At 46.8% G+C, this 18,107-nt stretch overlaps 1 protein-coding gene across 1 annotated transcript in view; it reads left to right on the top strand.

Annotated features, from left to right (window-relative positions):
- Nucleotides 1–17,755, top strand: part of ARHGAP31 (Rho GTPase activating protein 31) — a 60,616-nt gene extending 42,861 nt beyond the window's left edge. Inside the window, exons 6-12 of the mRNA XM_059838040.1 lie at nucleotides 1,287–1,432; nucleotides 2,720–2,918; nucleotides 4,676–4,800; nucleotides 7,214–7,273; nucleotides 8,108–8,728; nucleotides 9,054–9,364; nucleotides 10,252–17,755. Of these exons, the coding sequence (XP_059694023.1) occupies nucleotides 1,287–1,432; nucleotides 2,720–2,918; nucleotides 4,676–4,800; nucleotides 7,214–7,273; nucleotides 8,108–8,728; nucleotides 9,054–9,364; nucleotides 10,252–12,711 (3,922 nt within the window). The 3' untranslated portion in view covers nucleotides 12,712–17,755. The remainder of the gene's footprint in view (nucleotides 1–1,286; nucleotides 1,433–2,719; nucleotides 2,919–4,675; nucleotides 4,801–7,213; nucleotides 7,274–8,107; nucleotides 8,729–9,053; nucleotides 9,365–10,251) is intronic.
- The last annotated feature ends 352 nt before the right edge of the window (nucleotides 17,756–18,107 follow it).

The following is an 18,107-nucleotide window of genomic DNA, read 5'->3' as shown; positions in this document are numbered from 1 at the left end:
GGCAGGCAGTGTCAGATCTCAAGACCACCAGCTAGTTTTTCATGTTTGTTGTGCCTGGCACTCTGCTGTGAAGAAGCCTGGATTAGATGCAGGCAGAGGTTTGGCTGCTATGTTGTAGAGCTAAGCAGAACAAGATAAAATAGCATATGGGAAAAAACCCAAACTTTTGTATCTTGTCAAAATTCCCTTTCCATCCATCCATCCATCCATCCATCCATCCATCCATCCATCCATCCATCCATCCATCTATCCATCCATCCAATACCCCTGCATTTAGAGGAATGAACTATGCAAGGAGATTCCAGGACTGCAACTGGGCAGGAGACGGGTGATGGCAGAGCCATCAGGGTTGCCCTGGGCTGGCAGAGAACATTGGCTAGAGAGGTACAGGCCTGAAAAGCATGCTCTAAAAAGTTATCTCACCCTTCTGAATCCTAAAAATGGCAGAGCAGGTTCTGAAAATGAATCAAATGTTGACTCTATTGAATACCATAAATTGAGACTTTACTACTGAGACATTTTCATTCTAACATCTGTCCTTGTAAAAAAAAAAAAAAATAAAAGAGGTCTGTTTTTCCTTTGCAATCTTTAATAAATACAAGTTCCAGGGAGGAAAAGAAAGGAGCAAGCAATGCAACTGCAGTCTCCTCAGAGGGTTATCCTCTTGGCAATGCCCCAAGCTGTTATCTAACACACCAGTCATTAACTTTACAAAGGATCCATTGCCCAAAGATAATTTCTTCAGCAACACTTTGGCATGTCAAGATAAAGAATATTCCTTTGCTGAGAGCAAGATTGAGAATGTGGAAGCATAGTGGGGGGGGGGGGGGGGGGGCAGAGAAGAGACTATTGGGGCACACAGCAAAGTATTGAAGAAATTGGCATGGGGAAGACCTGAGCAGGGTCTAAGGGACTTCACTGAGTAGGGATCTAGAAGCAGCCTTTGAAGGCTCCCAGCCTTGAAATAGCTAAAATGGGAAAAAGGGAGAAGAATGGTACTTGAGAGTCACAGTTTTACCTGCTGAAAAATGTAAAAGCCATGTAGGGAAAATAGCACATTCAGGAAAGGAAGCAGCAGAGATGGCAAAGAAATCAAAGAAAATAGTTTTTAAAAGAGTGAAAAGACAAAGAAGGGATGAGGGCCTGTGAGGGAAGGAGAGGAAGAGGTACAGCAAGAGTGGGGAAATCATCCCAGTTGCCTTGCTTGCAGGAAGAAATCTGGTCTGTCCTTGCCGGGGGCTGTGTGTGGCAATGCTCACTACTGGTACCCCTCTTTCCTTGTGCAGGTCAAAGGAGATTGAGGCAGTTGGCTGCAATGGGGATGCAGCTTTCCTGGAGGTGCGAGTGCAGCAGCTGGTGATCGAGTTCATCCTGAACCATGTGGATCAGCTCTTCAACAACAACAGGAAAGCCAGCTCTGCAGAGAACATTGGTAGCAACCTCCCCGAGCCACTTCCTGTGTCACTTGCTACGTCGTTCAGCTCTCCTTCAACTAACATTACAAGCACAGTAACCCTTGCTATCGCCACAGACTTCCCCAAAGACACCTTGAGCCCAATATCTCACTACTCTTGTCTTCTTCATCCCTATCTTCAACATTTTCTTTTTCAATACTAGCCTCCTTTAGTGTTTTCTCAGGTTGCCTTATGTCTCATCTTCTGCATGATCTCCTGTGGCTTAACCCTTTCCCTAAAAGGAAGACCACCTGATTGATTCTCAATATTGGTCTAAGTTTCTCTCTAAGTCCGTCAGCCGCAGTCTCAGCTCTTCTGTCAGATTCCCCCAGTTACAATTCCTCATACCAACAATACCTGCCCTGCAGCCACTATTTCCACCCAAGTCAGAGGTCACACTCCCAGGCACTCCTGGGAAAAAAAATTAATCTTGTGCTCCAAAGACTTACAGCTTGTTCCTGAGGCCATTTTACAAAAGAGATGTATTTTTTTCCTGGGACATCAGTAGTTTTCAGAGGTGCTGATTTTGCTGTTTAGTGATGGTTTTGTTGGCAAAGACTGGGAAGTGAGAAGGCATGGATCCACGGTGACCTCACATAATTGTAGATATATGCGCTTTCCTATTTTACAAACTCAAAAGACTTCTGATTCCTTCAGTACTCAGGCAGTATCCACCTTTCTGCTTTGCAGCCCTGTGTCAACTCATTCTTAACCTTAACATGGCTTTGCCCCTGCCCCCATAAACAGACACTTTGGGCTATCAGTGAGACTGCTTTCTGTGGCCCTGAAATGGACTAAAAAGCTCAGCTAATGCTGGTTTTTAGAACAATTCCCTGTCCTGCAACAAGACAAGGAGAAAGATGTGGAAGTGAGAGAAAGAACTAGGCACCAAATTGGGATCACGGACTGAACCACTCCAAAATCGGGGGACGGTGGGGGTTAGATGGAGGAAGGGAGTGAGGGAGGAGTAAAGGGAATGTGTGAATCCTGGTGGTTTTCAGAGACACCTCCTTCACACAGAAGTGTCTGCAGCAGAGGAAGCAAATCCACATAACACAGCCTTTGGCTGGCAAGCACAGCCCCTGCTGGGAATGTACTCAGATGGATAAGGTTGCTGGGGAGCTGAAAGGCTTATCTGACAAAAAGCCTTTCTCCCTGCACGTGCCACTTCTTTCCCCCCTCCACAGGAGATGTTCCAGTCAAATAAAGCCAGGAAGCTCTTGCTCTCCTCACCCCAGGCTGGAATGTATTTTCTTGTTTTTCAGAGAGTGCATCAGTTGTGAAAAGTCTGACCCTCCCCTCAGCCTCCCTGCCAATGAAACTGGTGAGCCTGGAAGAAGCCCAGGCACGGAGTCTGTCTGCATCCCATCCTGCTCGGAAGGAGAGGAGAGAGAACAGCTTGCCTGAAATTGTGCCTGTAATTGGGTCCCTCTTCCACACAGTTGTTGACCTTCCTGACAGCAAGTAAGAGCCAAGAGGAGTGTAAAGCACAAACGAAAAAGTGCAGGTTCCCCAGTGTGATTGGGAATGATCCTTCTGTTAATGAGATACCCCCACACCTGCACTCCTCTAAATCTACTGCCATTACAAAAGTAAATTCAGTGTCCTCAAAAGAGGCTGAGCTGCTCCTGAGAAGCATTTCAGGTGCTGGGTTCATAACTCCACTAGTTTTCATCTCTCCATCAGGGCAGAACCTCACAGACCTCCTGCAGGAGGAACGAATTGTCTTTGCATCCTTGTGCCAGCTTAGAAGTTGGCTAAACACGGGATGAGCGTGGAGCAGGTTGGGGCACAGCTCGTCTACGAGTTCCACCTGCTGGTGGCCAGTCCAGGGCACGCCTGGTGCCACTGACCTGCTCCAGATTCTTATTTTCCTGGTTCTTCTGAATTACAGCCAAGCAGGAAGGCTCATTTTCACTCCCAGCATGGAGAGATATTTACATAGTGGCACCTATGCCAGCTATGTCTATGCCAGGAGAAGAGTCTGAATTCAGCTGAGGTTGCTGCAGTTGTTGGCACAGCTGCCCAGAATAAGTATTTATCTATTGGTCTATCTAACTGTTAATATATGGCCACTCTGCTGCCTGGTTCAAATAGATTATAGCCTCTGCAGCAGGAGGCTCATTAATCTACTGACCCAGAAAGCACCAGAACAAAGATATTTATTGGCACTTGATACATTAAAGCAAAAAGGAGTCATCTAGCAGAATACTGGCAAGAGGATAACCAGCTTAAGACAAAAATATGTTTGTCCCTCTATCCCTCTAGAGAGTCTTCTCCTTTCTCATTTGAAAAGTCCTATCCCCAAATGTTAATCCCCTTTGTAGGACTGATTTGTACTTCTCTGTGTATTGAAAGAAAAGCAGAAATATGGGGATAGAAAGCCCAATGTGGAGAGCAGGACAGGGAGTTAAGAGAATTCTTGCTCTGAAAGATTGGGAGATTGAAGGAGGAGTCAGAATGAGAATGAAGGAAGTGAAACAGATCTTCATGAAGAAATATGTATACAAGGAAAAAATTGCAAGAAGCCTCTTTCTGCAAAAGCTGGGATTTCCAAGGAGACTCAGGGAACTGGTGTCCCACTTCCTCTGAGGGTTATGAGAAATTGATTTAATTCCCTTAAACCTCCTCCTGTTTGGTTAGTACATTATCCTTGCACAGGCATATATAACACCTGTGATTAAATTAAGGTTGGCCTAAGAAGCATTAATAGCTAGTTTTCATTAAGGAATCCCTTTATTTTTTGCCTCAAGACATGGTCTTTAAAGCATAACTTTGTGCTCTGAGAAATGGTACCAGTTCCATCAGTTCCCTAGAATTTATCATACATTGTGTCATTAAAACCTGTTAAAAAGGCAATTTTTCTTTGCTTTATTGCAGCCTTGAAAATCACTCTTTTCTGGAGACAAGCATGGTTGATTGTTCAATCACTGTTGCTGTAGCATGATGCCAGAGCCAACTATCTGAAGGCTTAGGTGTCTTTCCATCCATGAAATAGTTAAATCAGCAGTACAGATAAATCATTTACAGCATGATTGATACCTATGCAGCCAACAAGGGCTGGTTGTATAGCTAAGCTTTGCAGGCTTTAGAGTTAAAAGAGGTGTGAGAAGAAAAAAATGGAAAGTGTTGAAGGGAGACAGCTCAGAGGCCTTTGGAGGGTATTAAAAAGGCAAAAGCCTCTAAAGTTTGGTGATCATCTGAGCCTTTTTTCCTTCCAGGAGGAAATTATCCACCAAGTCCAAGAAATGGAAGTCAATATTTAATCTGGGCCGTTCTGGCTCAGAATCGAAGTCTAAACTGAGTCGAAATGGGAGTGTCTTTGTAAGGGCACAGAAGCTCTCTGGTAAGAACAAACTTTACAGCTGAATGTTTCTCTCTGAGGCTTTCTCCTGTGCTGTTGGTAGCATGGGACAGCCTGTATCCACTTGCCACTAATGCCATAGACTTGAGATAGTTTAATGGGGTTGTGCTTGTTGCCTGGTTTCATGCACATCTCATTCTCCTGTGATGGCAAGAAACACCTTCCAGGAGGATTGGACAGACAGCTACAGTAAATATTGCATTTTGGTACCTGATAAACGGGCTCCTGTTGTCCAGCTGTCAAGTCTGGGGACTAGGAAATGTTATGTAGGTTTGGATTAGTCCACTGTTCCAGCTCTGCCAGTCTCTGTCTCCTGAGGCTCATTACATAGCACTGAGTGAATGGCTGTCTTTCTAGGCTGTCCTTCCAGGCTGTCCTTCCACTAAAGGACTTTAAAGAACCAACTGGACTCAGTGTCTTTGTGAAAAATGAGGAACCAGGAGTGCCTTCAGCTCTGGCTCTCAGCACTTTGAGCGAAGCCATCGCTTTTGCAGAATTTACAAGAGAGAAGCTGTGTTTTCTTCTGGCTGTAATCCTAAGTTCTAACCTCTCCTGGGCTGCAATCTCTTTAAACACTCTGCTTCCTAGAAAATCACATGGCAGTGCCAGTTCCCAGTGTTAAGAAATGATGACTCAAGCTCTAAAAATCAGGAACTTGACTCAAAAGTAATCACATTTTTAAAAAGAAAGCATGCCCTTTTAATTTGAATTCACAAAGAAATGTTTTGGGTTTATATGTTCCAGATTTTTTTTAGTATCTCCAAGTCAAGGAATTGTTTTCTATAGGGAGATGAAAGTGGATTTTTTCTTTATATAATCTCATGACTTCAGGAGCTGGTGTTTGGAGGACCACTGCCTAACATTGTAAGACTTCAAATAAAACACTTAATATTGGCAACATTAGCTACCACCACATAGAAGAGAGGCTGTGTTCGGATCAGAAATTAGTGTGAAGCCAAATGCTGGATCCAGCTCTTTTTGGACCCCTGCCTTCCCCATGTTTTGCATGTACAGATGGCCTCACACAGCGTGGCCATGACAGACTTCAAAATATCTCTCTATCCTATTTTGATCATGGGATCACCTTTTCACTTTGATAAGGAATACTCTGTGCCAAAATAGTGCTAACTCAAGGAGGCCCAGGAATGATGGCAGCCCCAGTGATCATGGAGGCTGAGCCTTGTTCCAAGGACTGTACTGAGTGACAGGGGGCTGGACATTTTCACCAGCAGGACACACAAATGCACAGCCTTGTGCAGAGTTTTCAGCACTGAAGCAGTGCCTTCCTGTGCTGCTGTGTTACCTTTTTCAGTGCTCTCTGCTTACAGCCCAATCTGAGGGAACAGACGAAGTTGCTGCTGAAACTCAGCACATGCTTTAGCACAGCTTGAGTCTGTGCACACAAATCTGTAAGTCACATAAAATACGACTTACACAGCTCCTCAGCTTGAATTCTGTTCCTCCTGGAAAACGGAAACAGTGCTCAAGACGTCAGGTCTTATGAAGGTAAAAAGTAGCCAGGACTCCATATACATGTAAAAAGTAGCTGGAGTTTCTCCTGTGCTCATGTGAGAGTCAGAGCCAGAAGCCTCAATTATATAAACAAATGAAGTCCAACAAGCCTGCTGACTTTCTGCTTTACCTACTCTGTGCAACTCTGTAAACAGCAAACTTTACTCCCTGACATTTTCCAGATCTCCATGGACCCTTTTTGAACTGCCAGAGACTAACTTGTCTTCCTTGCCAGCTACATTTCCCCACCTCCCTTCCTTTTTCAGAGCAGTAACAGCTACAAGCTTCCAAACCCTCTCAGGAACAGACCTGTAGAGTGCATAGGAACAAATGACAGCTTGTTGCTGGACAAGCAAGTCCAGTGAGGATGGCCACAAAACAGGTCGCCCACTGCCCTCAGAAATTTCCCAGAGTTCTTGCTGGAGGCAGGGTATGCTCATATCAGCAAAAGAGCTGGGAGTGAAACGTAAAAATAACCCAACATTTGCTATCAGGAATGAGAGGTGATAAGGCATTTATGTCAGTTTAGTTATAAAATCCCCCACAGCCAATAGCCTGACTAAGTCGGGGAGGGGAGTGGCACATGACAGCTTTGGGGATGCTTAACTGCTTCAGAGTGGAGGTGGTGTTGTCTGGCTGGGTTAAGTATAGCTCTCCACATGTCCAGCAGGTGCAAAGCTGTTGTTAGCACTAGCAGATCCCCAGCTGTGTGGACAAGTGTTGTGGGTAATAAGCCATGTGGTAGATACATGAGGGAATGCTTGGAAATGGAAAATGTCTGCGTGGCAAGCCTGTCTATATGTATGCAGCCTTTGATCTTTATGGGCTGAAGCCTGCAAAGCCACAGGATCTGATACCTGCTTCTAAAACTCTTTTTCCACAGAAAAAGCAACTATCCGGCCTGCAAAGAGCATGGACTCGTTGTGCTCCCTGCCAGTGGAAGGTGAGACATCCATAGCCTGGCTGTACTGTAAGGGGGAAGGATTGCTGCTCTGCATTTTCAGCAGCATGGATCACAGAATCACAGAACGGTTTGGGTTGAAAGGGACTTTAGAAATCTCCTAGTTCCAAAACCCCTGCCACAGGCAGGGACACCTTCCACTATGCCAGGTGGTACCAACACTTGAGCAAGCCTTGAACACTTCCAGGTATGGGGTATCCAGAGCTTTTCTGGACAGCCTGTTCCAGTGTCTCACCACCCTCAATGGATGAGCAGTCTGTGTCTATCTCACCAGGTTGTGAACCTTTGTGTACTTCTGCCACGGCTGCTGACGTGCATCCCCACCTCTGTGTGCGTGCATTTTTGACTCTTTTCTGTGTTATTTATCTCAGTGCATCCGCCTGAGAGTTACCTCTGTGTTTAGCTGCACCTTTATTGGCAGTTGGACTGCTTTGATTTCTTTCTTGGTTATTCTGGGCACAAAGATCCCATTTGTAGGTGAAAAAGGCTTACAAAAAGGCCTGGTGTGTGCATTGTGGGCACGATGTGATAGCCTTAGACTTGGCTGCATCTGATGGGAAAGGGTGTCTAATAAAAGTCTGAGCTGACTTCCACTGGAGAGCATTCAGTCCTGTGCTGCCTGCCTGTTTTGAAGGAAGCCTTAGGCTAGAGCATAGAAAGCCTTCAGTGCCACTTGGCTTCAAATGTCTGGGGAAATCTGAGTGTTCACCAGGACAGGACTCATCCCTGGAGGGATTGAGGAGGACTCCTCACAGAGGAAGTTTGTTTGCTAGTTCTTTGCTTCCCACTGACTTGCTCCTCTGTTCCCGTCTCTAGGGGAGGATGACAAAAGCAGGTTCAAACGGTCAGTGACTACTGGAGGATTCTTTGTTCCCACCAAGATACGGACAGGAGGCACAGGCAGCTCATACGACCTCAGCAAGGAGAATGAGTGGGAGCGGGAAGGATCTGCCATGGGGGCCAAAGGAAGTTCAGAGCTGGGTGGGGAGAGAGGTCTTCCCCGGACACCGCAGGTGAAGTCACCCCCCGAGCAGCTGAAGGTTTTCCGGGTGGCAGAGGATGCTGAAAACGAGCAGACTTCAGCCAAAGGAGTGCTCATGTTCTACACCTCTGAAACAGCCACCAAGTCAGGCTTCCCCAGCAGCCTCTTTCCCTTGGAGGCCTCTCCTCATCACCAGAGGAAAGCCCTGAACATCTCGGAGCCATTTGCTGTCTCTGTCCCGCTGAGGGTATCGGCAGTCATCAGCACCAACAGCACACCCTGCCGCCTGCCCACCAAGGAGAAGCATTCCCTTTCCAGTCTAGAGGAGCTGTCTTCTCTGGTGGAGAGCACGAGCCCCTCTGCTCTGGAGCTGGGGACCCACACAAGGACAGAGCAGGCAGCAGAGCGCAAGGAGAAACAGCCGGGGCCAACTCTGCCATTGGCAGCATCCAGAGGTAAGTTGTGTTAAGGAGGGGAGTATGGATCCTCAGCTGGGCTGCTGGAAGTGCCCTGCACCTTGGTGGTGTGGAGGTTTCTCCAGCTTAAGCTTGTGGCAGGAAAGAAACTAACCTATAGCAGGGTGGGTGTTGACTTGATAGCAGGTCAGGGTGGCGCTAGTTGCAGCCTGGGGAGGTGGGTGACCTCCCAGAAACATCTGGTTGTGCCTGGAGGGAGCTCTCTAGCTTTATTAGCTGGTGTTGGCTCTTGGCAGCACTGCTTTGTCGCAGGGCACAAGTTTTCAGTCTCAAATAGTTACATGCATTTGTGTTTCTGATCTAGGCTCTCATCCTGAGGAGCTGGTGGCAGCTGGGAAACCTGAGTCCCTAGAAACACCACAGCCAGCAGCAGAAAATCAGGAGACATGTGGGCAAAGCAGCTGCACAAGCAGAACCAGCGGCGCCCAGCAGTCCTCAGAGCAGAGTCCCACCTTGGAACAAACACCAGCTTTGGAGTTCCATAAGGGACCACTCCCAGCAGACAAAGCAGAGCAAGGACAGCTCAAGATGAAGGATGTCTCCTCAGAAGGCAGCTGTGACCAGCAGGAGGTTGAGATGGCTAAGACAGAAGAAGGATCACGTCTAAGAGATGTGGTAAGGAAGAAGGCATGAGAAAGGTGGGGGACCGTGTCGTGGTGGTGACTGGGAGGTTGTTTAAAGTTTCATTGTGTGTCTGTAATTGTGAAAACTCAATCTGTAACTTCGGCCAAGCAGCACCAATAACTGACCATGTACTGATTCATCTCCCTTCTGTGAAATCACCATGTGGTGATTTACCTTTACGTAACTACCTACTGTCCCCTTTTGGTCATCTTTTCCTGTAACTGTAGAATTTCAGTCTGTACCATCTGTCTGCTCTGAGACTCTCCAGATGTGAGACTGTCCGGATGTCTGAACATTTTGACCCGTGGTCTCTGAATTCCCCTTCTGTTTTTGCTGTCCCATTTGTCCTGGACAGCCTGAACAGTCCTTTTTACTCCCATTCTCTACACACAATTTTATTTTTTAAATTCTTACTATTTTTTGCCTCCTCTGTATCTCTAGCAAAGCCTTTTCACCAAGTTTCTTACAGCGATACTCATCTCTGGACAGCTATTTAAAGATCTGTTGGCATATCTCCTTGAATAGATTATTCATTCGAGTTTGTGTGCAGTTTGGGAATGCATTTTCTCTGGCAAGGCCAAGCGAGCCTGAATGGGAATTGCTGAGAAATGGGCTGGAACATTCCAGCTACTCATTCAGCTCACTCTTTCAGTGTCTGTCCAGGCCTCCTTTTGGCTGCACCTCAGACCTTCTCCTCCATAAACCCACTTGTTTATAGATGTGCTTTCTTCCTTGAACTGGTAGCAGTCTGTGTGTCTGTGTTTCTGTACCCATGAGCCTGCTCATCCAGGAGCCTGGCTATTCTAGGAGGGCTGTTTGGGGAAAAGGGAGGGGTATTTACAGGGAAGTTGCGAGCTCCCATTTTTTCTGTTTTTCAGATTGAGGAGGACCCGACGAATGCCCTTCTAGAACCGCTGTGGCCAGAGATACAGCAGGAACTGAAAATCATTGAACCTGAAGAGGAGCTCCTGCTCTTGCCAGCAGCTGTTCCCAAGACAAGCCCAATTTCCAAATCCTCCTCTTCAGAACAAACAGATAGTCTTTGCTCTGGCCCAGGGCAGAGTCCAACACTCGCTGAGCAGAAATGTGAAAGCAGAGCACCACAGATAAATCAGGTGCCTCTGTTTGGTGCCAGTGGCATGGAGCAACAAGACAGCCTCCCCAGCTGCCAGTCTGATGCAGTTGCACAGCAGAGTGGTGCCTCAGCCCTACCTAAACTGGGCACTCTTCCAACAGGCTCAGCTACTCCAAAGAACCACCAGGCAATGGAGGAGAGCAGGAGTGAATGTCTCGCTCCTACCCCGGACTGGAAGCTTCATGGTCAATCAGAACTTAGTGAGATTGCCACTACTGACAGATTATCTTGTTCCAAAGGAGCATGTCCAGAATCAGGGAAAGAAAACGAAGGCACTTACCAGCTCCCGAGGGAAAAGGATAGTCTCACCAGAGTCCAGACTGAGAGGGAGAAACACGAGATAATGACTGCTGACGAAAGGGACACATTCTCCTCCAAGGCACTGAGTGGAGCTGGAATCCAGGAGATGAAGGAAGGCAATGCTGTTAGCAGAACCCAGGATGCTGCTGACCAGGATGAGGAGGATGCCTGGACAGATAATGTGCAGAGCTTGGAACTTGTGGAGCCTTGGGAGGATCACCAGTGGGTTACAAGCCCTCTCCATTCCCCCACCTTTAAGGACATTCAGGAGAAGATGACCCAGGAGTTTCACCCACAGAGGCAGAGAGCAGAGACAAGCCTTTCTCTGAGGCCGCGCTTCAGCCGCAGCCTCTCCCTGGACAGCAAAGACACAGTGCTGAGTCTGTGGACCACCCCCTTCTCTTTCATAGATGCCACTGACCAGCAGCAGCCCTGCACTGACATTCTGCATTCAGTGACTTGTGAGCTGTCCAAAACACAACCCATGTCCCCCTCTACTTTGGGCAAAGCAATGCAAGATGAGAACGGCCCAAGTCCTCCAGAAGAGCCTTCAAAACCTGAGTATCCCCCTATCAGGGAGAAAGCACCAGGTGAGAAAGCAGGACTCTCCAGAGTCCCTCTTTCGGAGACAGAGGGAAAGAAAGTGCATGTGAGCAAAGAAAACCCTTGGAGCCCGAAGCTTGAGTCGTCTTTGCCATACCAAAATAGCCCAGGCAGTTCTTCACAGACTAAGAACACAAAGGAGGAGTTATCCATCTCTCAGGACACTGCCCTGGGAGGAGAGACTGTCACCAAAGCATTGTGTTCTCCCGCTGAGTCACAGCTGAGTAATAAAGGTGAAGAAACACCTCGCAAAGTAAAGACCAGGCCTTCATCCCTCAACTTGGATTCACTCCTCCCAGCCCCAGATTTCTTCACATTTGAGAGCCTGTCCATGCCATCTGCCCCTGGGAGCCTCCTGTATGGGCAGAAGGAAGTAAAAAGCAGTGATTCTGTCCCATCCCTGCCGACACACTGCCCTGCTGCCACTAGGGCTGTTCCCTGGGGGTCTCGTTTCAATGCCCCCGTGGATCTAGACTTGGATTACCTGGCAGTGGCCCACGCCACCACCGGCCGTCGTAACTCTGCCCCCGTCAGCGTGTCAGCAGTCAGGACCTCCTTCATGATTAAGATGTGCCAGGCTAGAGCAGTGCCTGTGATACCACCCAAGATTCAGTACACCCAGATCCCCCAGCCCCTGCAGGCTCAGAACGCTGCTCCAGCCGCTGAGAAGAAGGAATCAGAAGGCAAGCAGGCCATCAGGCCAGCTCCACGGGTGGCATGGAGCCACCTGGAGACCCCCAAGAGCCCGCTGACAGAGAAGAAAGCCAAAGCAGAGAAAGAAAACAGTGACCCTGCTCAAAAGGACTCAGCCTGCCCTTGGCATGGCAGCCTGGGCTCTCCACTGGAGCCGTCTCAGTCCAGTCACCACCCTGCTCTGGATGCCCCTGTTCTGCGCCGGAAGCGCACCTCTGGCGGGGAGGCAGCTGGAGATAACCCACAGTCTTCAAAGATAGAGAGGCCATCAGGGTTCTCCAAACCCTCCTACAGATCCAGGCCTGGGAGGCCCCAGAGTCTGATTCTCTTCAGTCCCCCTTTCCCCATCATGGACCACCCCACGTCCTCAGCAGACTCCAGGGTATTGCTGTCACCCATCAGGAGCCCCACGCAGAGCACCTCTCTGAGCCCCATCTGCGGCGATCTGTCCGACCCCGCGCGGACAGCGCCTGAGGGGGTGACGCTGCGGAACAAAATGACCATCCCCAAGAATGGCCAGAGACTGGAGACCTCCACCAGCTGCTTCTACCAGCCCCAGAGGCGCTCTGTGATTCTGGATGGACGAAGTGGGAGGCAGATTGAGTAGCAGCTGCTCCTCCTATTCCTTTTCTGTGATGGTTGGAATGGGAGTGTCCAAGACCAACTCTGTTGCCATTTTGCTGTTGTTAAAACTATTCTGTGCAAGATGGACTTGAATCCTTTATGGCTTCCTGCAAAGCTTTTGCTATGGAAGGTCATGGTATCTTTGTCTTGCTTTTCATTCTCCTTGTTGCTCCTGCCTAGTCCCTCACTGTCTGTGTTTTTCTATGGTAAGCCAGTCCCAGGGAATTGCATTTCTCACACCTGTTCTCTAACAAGCCCAGTGAAAGTCTCATCCTCCCTATGGAAAAAAGGAAAGGTAAATCTCTGTATAATTACAATATAGAGCTGAGAGGAAACATTGTTACTGCAGCTCAGGGTGCAGGGGCACAACATCTGCTGAGGAGGTAAGTCCAGATGTTTGGGAACCCCTACCATTGTTTCCCAGACACGGATGAAGGACTTTCTGATTTACACAGTGTAAATAGACAGTGCGGGAGGCTGGGGGAAGAGGAGCTAAAGAGGAAGGTTAAGCTGGCATGACCAAATCATACGGGGCTGAGGCAGCCAAGGATGTTCCAGTGATCAACATACAACGTGAAGACACTGCCTCCAGCTCTCTCCTTCCATCAGAGTTGTGCTCTTTCCAGCCTGTGCAAGGGCTGGAATGAAAGCAGCTGGACAGGAAATGCCTAGCTGTTCTTTCAGTCTTCCAGGTCTTGCTCACGAGTTTTGTGGGCTTAGTCTCTCCTTCCCTGGGCACACAAGATGGGTGTGGCTGAGGAATGAGTGAGCAGCTGGCTGCCCGGGGGTAGAGACCCCTCAGGCTGAAAGCAGTGAAAGCCAAGCCAAGGTCACACCAAAGGCCAGTATCAACCATTTTCATCATGGCTTAAAGCCACATGACACCTCTCCAGCTGTCTCCAGCTGACCTCCACACTGCCAACAGCAGACAAAAGCAAGAGGATCTTATCTCCACGTCCTTGGGCTATTGCCCTCTTGCACCCTGACTGACATATCTTCGACCCTTGGCCTTTCATTGCCACTGTGTGGCATGTCCCCAGGTCCCCAGGTGCTTCTTCTTCATTTAAATTTCCTCTCTTATGATTTTACACTGTTTCTCTGAGGGTGTGGCTGGTTGCCACCTCCCTGGACCTCAGTGCTTTCAGATTGATTAAGAGTATGGTAAAGAGGATGATTTGTGGGACTGCAGAACAGATCATGAACAAGTCCTGAGAGAGGAATTTGAAGTGAATTGAATTCTCTCCTGAAGGAAACATTAACGTTACAGGCAAGTATGTGTTCAGATATGCAACAGCTGCCATGGGAATAGAATTAAAGCTTCCTTTATAAAGCCTCTAACTCTGCATTCACCACAGGCTCATCTGTTGCCTGATCTATGACTGTGGGTGATGGCAAAGTCAGGTACAGCCTATGCTGTCTCTGCAATTTAAGTGTCACTGGTGACTAGAGAGGAGATGGGAACACAGGTGTTGCTGCCAGCACTGAGATTGTCCCTGTAATGTGCTTGCAGGGGCCATCATTCCTGGAGATGTCTGAGTCTGCAGGCCCTCAGGTGGCTGTGATGGGCTATAGCTTAAGCAGTAAACTCTTAGGAAGTGCAATAGCCACCACAAAGAGTGTCAGCCAGAATTTCCCAAAAGACATGTGTTTAGGGCTTTCTATTGTGAAGTGCTGGCAATTTCCAGTGGTTAGTAGACTCAGCCCATGAGCTGCTAGTCTGTACAGACTGTGTCGCTTTATTAGTGCCATTGTGGCTGGAGGGCCCGGAGCCCCCCATGCAGTGCTTTCTCTGAACTCTTTGATTGCAAAAGGAGAGATATGCCAGAGTATTTTTGAGAAGTTAACGGCCCACAAACGCAAGGAATATATCTTCAGCAGAGTTTTCTCCTTCCATTTCCAAAGGGAATGTGAAAAACAAGAGGGCTTTTCCTTGTCACAAGCTGCAGTCTTTGATCCTCCCCACCACACTCTTTATTTGTGTACAGCACCACATGGGAACAGAGCAGAGAACTAAGTCTGTGCTGTCAGTTTAGTTGAGGGAAATTATTAAACCAGATGAGAGCCTGGAGTTCTTGTTTGGGTCCATGCTCTTTCACAGGCAGCAGCCTATGCTTTACGTGGGGAAGCTGTGGACAGCAAGCCCAGAATATGCAGCTTCATGACAATTGTATTATTCTACTCCCAGACCATCATATGCCTGTGCAGCCTCTTATTAAAACTAGGGAGTTTCCAGTCCTTGATGCTCCTCATAATTAGCACAGCTCCACACTGCATATACATGTCACTGCCTCTTGAGAAAGCTTTTAATCACCATGGCTGGGTTACTGACAAAGGGAAGGTGCGATACGAGGTATTTGGTAAGGCTTTAGAGGAAGTAAAAGTTGTGGAAATGATGCCCAGGTTTTTTGGCATCAACAAAAGAGTTTACTTTGGACAAGGATTTATAGTCTCTCAGGTCCTAGAAGTTTTGACTGCCAAGGCAGCTGGAAGGGAGCTAGAGAAGCTCACAAAGTAATGCATCAGAAGGAAAAGAAAATGTAATGAAACTTTGGCATGTTACAACCATTTTTTTCACCTCCTTATTCTCATATAAGCTGATCTATGAACAAGAAATGAGGTCTGGCAATTTGTATATAATACACTGTCTCAACTCAACAGCATTCCAGTCAGTAATAGTGCTTTTGGCATAAGTGGTGAAACTCCTGCAAGAGAAAATTATTAGAAATCTTTACTTGATATTAAAGATCAGCCTCAAGCAAGATCTGTATCCAGACTATACTTTTAAGGATATTTCAGAATTTGAACTTAGGTCTGGGTCCTGAATTTTAATTAAGCAGAGATGCTGCAATGATATCTCTATTTTGTAGCTTGATCCCACTGCTTATCTACAATTTCATCTCCAGCTGATGTATCCACAACACTTAAAATATAGCCCCAGGTCCTGCAGAGGCGAAAGCATGTTCTTAGTTGCAAGGTGCCCTGTGGTTCTCAGCTCCAGATTCAGCCTTCTGCAGAGTCTGTAAAGTTTGATGATGGATCCATGCTGATATGGTACCTGCAGTCAGCTTGAAAGACCAGAGCCTGGGAGTTGGACAGGGCCAGAAGACAGATGCCACCTCCCACTGAATGGTGCTGGCTGGGTGGCAGGAGCTTCTGAGATCCAGCTTTACCAAGCTATCCCCAGTGTCAATTTCAGGGTCAGACCTGGTCTCTTTAAGAAAGGATTTTCTTCTTTCTTTTCTTTTTTCTTCTTTCTTGTGTTTTTTTCTCCTTGGTTTAGGGTTTGTTTTTTAATTGTTTTTGTTTGTTTGTTTGTTTGGGGGCTTTTTTTCTGTTTTCCCTTTGAAGAATTATGAAGAAGGATAGATTGGATTTATGGGAGATGAGTCTGGCCCAGGTGAGGTATTATTGAAAGGACCTTCCTAAACAGACTGGCTCATCATCTGCAGCTCCACAAGGATCACTTCAGAGACCCTGCAGTACATTTCAATTCTCCTGAGACTATGAAAAGTAAAGGCTGTTGCCCAGTTTGCAGATGATCCCAGTATCAGACCTGACAAAATATCACCAGTATGTGTTGCTTGTGGGCTTTTACAAGTGAAAGAAGAATGGGTAAATTTCACATATTCTTCCCATGTAGTCAGAGGGTTGGTGCAGCTTCTCTTAAACTAGCTCAGAGTGAAATGGCTGAGCTGGCAAAGGTGAGAATCCCTGATGGAAAGAAGGGACATGGAAAATGTTAGCTTGTGTGGGAGCTGCCTCACTGGCAGGAGAGTAAACAGAAATGAAGGTTATATTTTACCTTATAAACCCCACTCCTCTGGGCTGTCCATCTTATGCTATCACTGTAGAAAGACTGAAGTACTTATTTTTTCACCTTTAGAGCTTCAGAGGAACTTAAGTCTGTATTAGAGAGCATCTGTGAAGTCTGAAATATTTTCCCTCATACAGTGTCCAAATGGTGCAATCAAAATATATTTTTTCTTTCTTTATGGATTCTGAAAAACCTGTACTGGTGAATATTTTAAAAATTTTTATATATATATATATATATATATATATATATACGTATATATATATATAAAAGATCATTCTATGTAAATGTATTTTAAAAAGGAAATGTAATTAACATGAAGGAATTGCCTAAATAGTATTTTACACATCTGTGAAACTTGGGCTGATGCGTGGAACTGCTTTCTGCTGCACATTTGCAGCACTGAGAGTGTGAGACCCAGTGGCTTTTTGCCCACAGAATAGCTAATTATTTCTGGTTAATCTGTGGTGGGGAGAAGGCCTGAATGTGCCTTCCTGAGAAGGACTTTGTCCTGGAAAAGGAGGGACAAGACCAGGGGAGACGAGAGTTCAAGGGCTGATTTAGCTTTCCACCAGACCTTGAAAATGCAGACAATCTACTGAAGCATATTCAACCTTTCAGGCATGCCCAGGTTTTGCAGTTGTCCTTTTTGCTTCTCTCCGTCTCTGGAAATAAAAGAATAAAAATTTCTAGGGATGTGGAGGAAGCTGCAGCTGGTCCCTCTTTTGTTTAACCTTTGCTTGCTCCTAAATGATGTAAAGGCTTGGTGATAACTAATTCTGCTCCAAGCAAGGAATGGAAAACTTCCCACTGAGTTTGACTGGAGATGGAGTAGGACTTTACCAGCCCCAGAAAGGAAGGATGGCAGAAGGCAAGAACTTTCTGAGGGCTCCATACAGCAGTCCAGACCTTGGATCTTGTGCTTGCAGGCACTAGTCCCCTTTGCATATTATCTGCTGCCAGGTCAAGAGAAGGGCTGGAAGCTGGACACTATGAAGAGGACTGTCTCCATCCCACTGGCCCTGGTTTTGTGATTATTTTTCCTGCTAGCTCTGATGAATTGCAGTTTTGTTAAGCTTTTTTCTCTGTGTGGACTTGCCTGCCTCTGTGCGTGATTGTTTAAAAAAAAAAAAGAAAGAAAACAACAGCCACAAAAGAAAGATGTTTTGCCAGGTCTCAGCCATGAGATTAAACTGGAGTTTTTATAAAAACAGATCTGTGCCCTAGTGATGTTGTGGAACATTTGATTTTTTTTCTGGATTTGGTTTATGAATACAGTGCAAATGCTTTTGTCGTCCTCTGACATGGAGTTTGAGCCCCTCTTTAGTTTTGTGAGTGGCCAGGGCACTGATCTGTGTTTGTGTGGGCTTTGATGGTAAGGACTGAAGGTTAGGCCCTGGCCACACACTTTTCTGATTGCAGGTTGTGGGAGCTGCAGTTGCTCTGCAGGTCTGAAAATTAAGTGAGGGCTTGGAGATTTCTGTGGAATTACAGTTATCTGAAATGCTTGACAATTTTCAAGGGTAAAAGAATCTTTTCTCTTATCATTGCTAGTTCTACCAGGC

This window comes from Haemorhous mexicanus, chromosome 2 (genome assembly GCF_027477595.1).
Source record: "Haemorhous mexicanus isolate bHaeMex1 chromosome 2, bHaeMex1.pri, whole genome shotgun sequence".
NCBI classification, from domain to species: domain Eukaryota; kingdom Metazoa; phylum Chordata; class Aves; order Passeriformes; family Fringillidae; genus Haemorhous; species Haemorhous mexicanus.
The sequence above is the reverse complement of the archived record's forward strand: the minus strand, read 5'-3'. Positions and strand labels throughout refer to the sequence as shown.